At 40.5% G+C, this 7,596-nt stretch overlaps 1 protein-coding gene across 1 annotated transcript in view; it reads left to right on the forward strand.

Moving 5' to 3' along the window:
* Window positions 1-4,042, forward strand: part of NEFL (neurofilament light chain) — a 5,556-nt gene extending 1,514 nt beyond the window's left edge. The window contains exons 2-4 of the mRNA XM_019659571.1: window positions 654-778; window positions 1,204-1,520; window positions 2,100-4,042. Coding sequence (XP_019515116.1) covers window positions 654-778; window positions 1,204-1,520; window positions 2,100-2,236 — 579 coding nt within the window. The 3' untranslated portion in view covers window positions 2,237-4,042. The remainder of the gene's footprint in view (window positions 1-653; window positions 779-1,203; window positions 1,521-2,099) is intronic.
* The last annotated feature ends 3,554 nt before the right edge of the window (window positions 4,043-7,596 follow it).

The following is a 7,596-nucleotide window of genomic DNA, read 5'->3' on the forward strand; positions in this document are numbered from 1 at the left end:
TGGGGACTGGGCGTTGCCTGCGGCCTGCTTCTGTATGGTCCTGCTTTAGCCACTAGTTGCTCTGCGGCAAGGATTAGACCATATGATTAATAAACACTGCGAAGACCTCTCATTAGCTCTGAAGGATACTTGTTACCAGCGTGCTTTCTGACTAGTTTTACCAATCACTCCTTTCTCTTAGCAGGTAGACAGGAATACAGTCAACATTGTAGTAGATCATGATGTTCACAGTAAGGCATTTCTTTATTAAGGATTTCCATCTTCTGGGGAGGAGAAAAATAATACAGACAAGCAGAAAATATTTTAGATAAAATAAATTTTTTTAATCTAGCTACTTCCTTTACCTATAAATAGATGGATTTCTTGCATGTGACTTGGATAAAGTTATCAGTGAATGAGAAGCAAAGTTTAAAAAAAAATCAGTTTAGTTCCTTGAAGGCATTTTATGATGATCGTTGGACTATTAAATAAAAAAGAATTTGTTTTTAAGGCAAGGAAGGGAGAGGTTAACAAAGAAAAGGGAGCTGATTTGGGGAGACTCTGTCTAAGGTATGAACTTTGATTTTAATTAAACCAAGGCCTTTGCAGCTATACTACAGTAAAATGATAACAGTAGGATTTCTTGGATTTCTTCCTCCCCCACCCCCCCACAGGACACAATCAACAAATTAGAAAATGAGTTGAGAACCACAAAGAGTGAAATGGCACGGTACTTAAAAGAATATCAAGACCTCCTCAATGTGAAGATGGCTTTGGACATTGAGATCGCAGCTTACAGGTAAACGCAGAAGGGCGAAGGCCTCAGCCATTCAGCCTCAGGAAGAAAATCAGATTTCATTCATGTGGAATCAGAAACCTTCATGAGTAGTTCGTTGAAATAATTGTTTGCTTTTTGGCATTTGCCAAGTAGGTACTTAAACAAACATGTTAGAATTTAACCCTAATAATGAGTCCTGTTCTTAGCTTCTCATTTTAAAATCTAGTAGGACCCCTTGTAAAGTGGTCTCTTGTTGTTGTTGTTGGTTTTATCTTGGTCACAACATCCCCAGCATTAGGTTTTGATCATTGCCACCCCTGCTCCTGCTTGCCAGATGCCTTTTAGAGTGGCATCAGGAAAAGACAATGAGTGGTGAGCTCAGAACAAGTCATTCGACACATGTCCTGTGCTCATGTTTGGTAACCACCATGCCCCTGCCTCCCCAGGAAACTCTTGGAAGGCGAGGAGACCCGGCTCAGTTTCACCAGCGTGGGAGGCATAACCAGCGGCTACTCCCAGAGCTCTCAGGTCTTTGGCCGGTCTGCCTATGGCGGTTTACAGACCAGCTCCTACTTGATGTCGGCTCGCTCCTTCCCGTCTTACTATACCAGCCACGTCCAAGAAGAGCAGATCGAGGTGGAGGAGACCGTTGAGGCTTCAAAAGCGGAGGAAGCCAAGGACGAACCCCCATCCGAAGGAGAAGCTGAAGAAGAGAAGGAGAAGGAAGAGGGAGAGGAAGAGGAGGGGGGAGAGGAGGAAGAAGGTATGATACAAAGACAAACCCTTACAACTTCAAGGGCAACCTGAGTGTGGGTATTTGTTAGGAGGTGGATAAGATAAATGAAGCCTTGCTTATGCCGAGGAAGTTCCAGTCGCATGTGTGTTTAGAATGCTAAATGATACATTTCGCCTTTAGGAAGCACCCGATTTCTCAAATTGGCTATCCTCCCAGAGATGCATGTCTCTATTTAGCTTGGTAGTGTTTTGAAAATAGCTCTTTTCAGTCATACTAAACATTTAAAAATATATTCATTGAACACAGCAGTTTGGTGTCCTAAAGAATAAGAAGAAATACCAGGCACATAATAAAAAGAATACTGAGGTCCTGGAGAGGAGGAGAGCTTCCAGTATCTAGCAACAATCTCATTCTATTTTAAATATGTGTTCAGGGGCAAATTATTCCTGGCAAGCATTGTCTGTTGCATGTGTTTTGGGAGAGTAGAGCCAAGAGGTTTTGGTGAAGCATTCTGACATTTGTGATGTCTCCTAAACCCTAAGCAGACACGTTTGAACTGGACTGACCCTGGATTTGGAGTTTGTACATTTTCTTTTTCTGTTAAAGGTGCCAAGGAAGAATCTGAGGATGCAAAGGAGGAAGAAGGAGGCGAAGGAGAAGAAGAAGACACCAAAGAAGCTGAAGAGGATGAGAAAAAAGATGAAGGTGCTGGGGAGGAGCAAGCAACCAAGAAGAAAGATTGAGCCCCCCTTTTCCTTAATTATTCCAGGAATAATCCTTCCGAAATCAGATCAACCCCATCACCAACCATGCAGTTGAGTTCCAGATACTATATGAATTAAGAAGTCAATATATGTATAATTCTGAGATGACTCAGGTTGGACATTAAATGTTGTGCTATGACTTTTCTCCTTACGCAGAGTATCTGTTTGCTTGCAGAGTGGCTTCCTGGCTTGCCGCCAGCCTGTGCATGGTCCATGCTTATGAGTTCAGGATCTATGGCAATGTGAATAATTCAGATGTTTACAATTAAAACCACATGAATAAATGAATTCACTAATGTTCATGTTAAACTTCATGGAAAAAAATAGCCCTTTGAACCTTTGGTGGTTAGAAATTAAAGACCTCGAATTATGTGCAATAAACAGTAAATAAAGTTACACTGAGTGACATTTCTTGCTGTGGTTGTTGAGTTAATTCAACTATCTTAAAGAAGGCCCCCAAATAAGCCATATACAAGTGGACTGTTGACCTCCAAATTTTTTTAAGCCAAAGTATTAACAATCACAATGCATCTTCCCCCTTAACTGGTAATTATGAGGGGTATAGTTAGGTCATGACCATTCATGAAATCGCTTCCTTCAAAAATGTTACTGATAATAAACTTGAGTAAATGAGAGTCCCTGGGGTTTTCTTTTTCTTTTATAAGTAGTAATATATTTTGCCCCATAAAATGTACTATATAATATTGGGAATGACTTTATGGAAGCAATTCTGAAATTACCTGATAAATATACCCTTTATGGTAAACAAGTAACTTTTAAACCAGTATATAATAATAAATGCAATTTGGATAGATGGTGAGTCCCACCTGTTCATCATTGTAACAGCATTAAAATATATAGTCTAAATATCATGGGCAGAAGTTGAAACACAAGCAAATGATATAATCCGAAGGAGTAATTTTCTTATCAATGTATAATTTTGGACAGAAAATAAAAAAGTTATTTGTTATTGCAAACACGTTGCCTGCAATCCTGAGCTCATGATTTAATGTGTTAGCTTTTTCTGTTGCCTTGAGTAAATAATAAATGAATGGTACCCATTTAAACCTTTTAAAAACTACAGATACAGGTAATGAAATTGTTATAAGTCACTAAAGGGGAGATTCTATATGTGTATGTTACAGTGCCATTGCTCTGCATGTCTATTGGGAAATATTTGAATTTCAATGATAGCTCTAACTGGTTGGACATTGCATCACCTACCACCCACCCCATTTGTCCTGTGTCCACTGTAAAGTTATGAAAGCTCTTGCATTTGCACTTGATGTGGAATGTCGATGAAATTATTGATGACCTGCTGTTCTGCTTCTGTTCTTACACAATTGCTTTGTCAGCTAATTTCGTTCAATATTTGTTCTTCAGTCAATTTTTAAAAGTCATGAATTTAACCTGAAAGCTAAGTGGTCTCCATTTAAAGTTACCTGATCCCGTCCCATTACCGATTTCTAGTTAAGTATACATCACCATGCAAATAGGTAAAAGATCGCTTTACCTATCATGATGCTATGAATCTGAATTATGAAGATTCTCAGTACATCGGCTTCTGTAAAGACTAGCAGTCACCTCAGAAACCAAGCTTTTCACATTTATGTTCATTAAACATGGGATGCTGCATCTGGTAAAACTCAGAGAGATGCAAATTACATGTAAAGAAGTAACTTTAGCCAAATGGAAACAGCTGGTTGGTTTGAGAATTATCTTGAAATGAGAACATTTTACCATACTCTATCCTGTGTGCCACAATAAAATACTGAAAAACCTAAACTAAGTGGATTTGAAATCTTTTTTAAAAATGTCCTCAAATTTGGTATCTTGGTCAGTACCCCTCTTTTTTGCTCCCTGCTCCAAACCCCAATTCTCTTTCAGTAGTCTCTCTCCCAGTTAATGACACCACTCCCCAGTCATCCAATTCTGCAAACCGGAGACTGGGCATGACATCATACCTCCCATTTCCTCTCCCCAATATCTCTAGTCTAATCTATCACCGAGTCCTATTGATTTTACTGCCTACATATCCTGAATCATCCACATATCTCCATTTAGACCACCATCACCCTAAGGAACCTCCCAGTGTCTCCACTTATCCTTCAATCAGCACACAACAATAAGCTAATCTTGGAAAGGAACATTTGATCATGCTCTCCCTTTGATCAAAACCTTCCAATAGTTTTCCATTTTTGTAAATATAAAAACCAAAATCTTCAAGGTGATCTCCAAGGCCTGCAAAGACCTGATCCTGAACTAATTCTCTGACCTCATCCTATGAGTATCCCCGTTCCCCTCATTTCTGGTGCTCCCGCACCCTGGCCCTCTGTTCTCCCACCTGCCACACGGTTTTGGCTGATGTATCTGCCTGGAGCACTCATCTTGTCTTTCCTTCCCTCAGCCTCACCCAGCCTCACCCAGGTTGAGGCTCAGTTGCCATTTCCTAGGGGAAGCCTTCCCTGGCTAGGCCAAGTTCCTCTATTAAATGTGTCCTAAAGATCATGTAGACTTTGTAGACTTTTACACACTCATACTCAGCATCTATTTCCCTGGTAATTTGATAAATGTCTGCATCCCCTGCTGTAGTATGATCTTCAGAAGCATGGCAATCTGACCTCTTGCTCATCGCTTAACCTCTAGCATCTAGCATAATTCCTACTGTAGGAAAATACAATAAATATTGATTGAATTAAAAATTCTCAATAGATTAAAATGCCTTCCAGATGACTCGAAAGCCAAGAGTAGTCAATAATCAGTCCCAGTCTAGTCAACACCGTGTGGAAGGAGCAGAGAACAAAGAATCAAGTGTCTGTTTTGGATTTGAGCATTGTTTGTTATGGAGCTCTGGCCATCCCCACCCCCACCCTCACTCTGGCCTCAACTTTCTTAGCTGCATAAGGGTTCAACAGTTGATGCCTCAGATCCTTTTTAGATTCATAATTCAAAATTCCCTGGGCTGGCTGAGTGGTGCGATGGTTAAGAACTCGCTTGGGATGCCAGAGGGCCCCGGTTCGGATCCCACATATGAGGGCCAGTGACACTGCCCTCTACAGCTAAGATGGTGAACAACAGCTCAACCTGGAGCTGGGCTGCCGTGAGTCGCTGGCGACGGCGTAGGCTGCAGCCCCTGTGGCAGTGGGTTGCCATGGGCTATCGTGTGTAGCCAGCAGCCAGCGTGAGCGGCCAGCAGCCAGCGTGAGCGGCCGTCCAGAAGCCAGCGACTGATCTGCCTCGCCAGGGAAGAGCGCAATGATGGTGCCAACTTGGGCCAGTGAAGCAGTGTCCTCCACAACTAGACTTAAGAACAACAACAAAAAAAAAAACGACAGCAACTTGTCTGTTCCCCTTCCCCCAATTCCCCAGCAGTGTTCCCATCCACCCAATTCCCCAATAAAAATCTTAAAAAAAAAAAAATTTCCTCAAAGACTTTAACTAGCTCAGATTAAAGGGAAACATACATATAACTATTATGCTCACCCTAAAATCCATCACTTAAAGGGAATTATTAAACAGTGTCAAGTTTCATTCCTAGCATGAAATTGATAAGCAATTAATTTGATTCCTTTTTTTTCCCCCCTGACATGGAGTTTCTAGTGCTATCACAATAGTTGCTGTGTCCCTGGCACTGATCTAAGTGTATTATATGTATTAACTCATCAATTCCTTTCTTACAACAATGTCATCAGTCCAGTATGATTATCATCTCCACTTTACAGATGAGGAATTATGGCTAGGTGACTTGACCAGAGTCACACAGGGCTGACATTCGAACCTTAAAGCCCAGCTCCAAAGTCCTGGAGCAACCCACTGTCTCATTTGCAGTCAGTCCACCTTCAGAGGCACCCTTGTGACATCAGGTCATATTTTCACAGGCATGTGTTGTGACAATGGCCATGATTATTTCACACAATTACTGGAATTCTTACAATGCAGTCCTTGTACCATTCAAGGGGTGCATTTACATCCTCAGTGTTCTGTTGGGAGTTACTTAGGATGGTCCAGCTTTTCATTAATCCCTTTGATTACCTGTGTGTATATCTTAATTCTTCTTTTTAATTTTAAGCTGTTGGAAGGCAGGAACCAGGTTATATAAACAGAGATGATTTTAAAGTTTATCTTCAAGGATCATCAGCTTCCAGCATGTTTGTTCTCGTGGTGTTATTCTTCTATTTGGTCACAATTTTCTAGTTCTAGTTACGTTTAACTGTTTTAATTAAACATCCTCGATGTTTTTCCTTCTCCTTTTCCTCCTTTTGCTCTTGCTTTTCTTCTTCCTCCTCCTCCTCCTCCTTTTTGTATGTTTTCTTGTTGTAAGCTATTTTAAATTATTTTGGAAAAGGTGTAAATATACACCAAATAAATAAGTAAATAAATGTTTTTGTTTCCTTTCACAACACCCATCAAAGTGCTTTGTGTTTAGTGGGCATTTATTTTATTTTTTTATTTTATTGGGGAACAGCCATGGTCATTGGTTACACATTGCTTTCATGCTACAATGGCATAGTTGAATCTTTTAGGGAGGGCGCAGCTCACAGTGGCCCATGCGGGGATCGAACCAGCAACCTTGGTGCTATCAGCATGGTGCTCTAACCAACTGAGCTAACCGGTCACCCCTAGTGGGAATCTTAATAAATGTTTCTAGAATGGCAAAGGTGAAATATTTGTGAGGACCTTTCATAAACAAGGACAGGATGGAGAATTTTTTCTTTCTTCCTTGGGGAGAGAGTGTGAAATGTCAGAAGTGGCCCAGCCAGGATTCATATAGGCATACCTCATTTTATTGCACTTTACCAATATCCGTTTTTCACAAATTGAAGGTAAGAGCCTCCATCAGCAAAAAGATTACAACTTGCTGAAGGCTCTGATAATTGCTAGCATTTTTAAGCAATAAAGTATTTTTAATTAAGTTCTGTACATTCTTTTAGACATAATGCTATTGCACACTGAATAGGCTCCAGTATGCTGTAAACATAACTTTTATATGCACAGGGAAACCAAAAAATTTGTGCAACTCACTTTATTGAGACATTCGCTTTATTATGGTGGTTGGAACCCAGACCCACAATATTTCTGAGATATGCCTGTATTTGAAAGGGGTTCCAGTGGAGAATTCAGGATGGTTTCCTCTTGGGAAAATGTCCAGCAGGATGGACTGCAGTGAATTATACAAGCTCTGCAGCGGGGGCCATTTTCAGTTTAAGGTCCTCTATAAAATTCCTACTGAAGAGTCTTACATGAGAGCCAGAAAGCCAAAAGATAAAGCATCATGAGAAGAAAGAAATTTTCAGCAGCCCTAGAATGTAACTATCAGCAGCTTTTTAATTCTACTTCAA

The sequence above is a fragment of the Hipposideros armiger genome, unplaced genomic scaffold (assembly GCF_001890085.2).
Source record: "Hipposideros armiger isolate ML-2016 unplaced genomic scaffold, ASM189008v1 scaffold_301, whole genome shotgun sequence".
Lineage (NCBI taxonomy): Eukaryota > Metazoa > Chordata > Mammalia > Chiroptera > Hipposideridae > Hipposideros > Hipposideros armiger.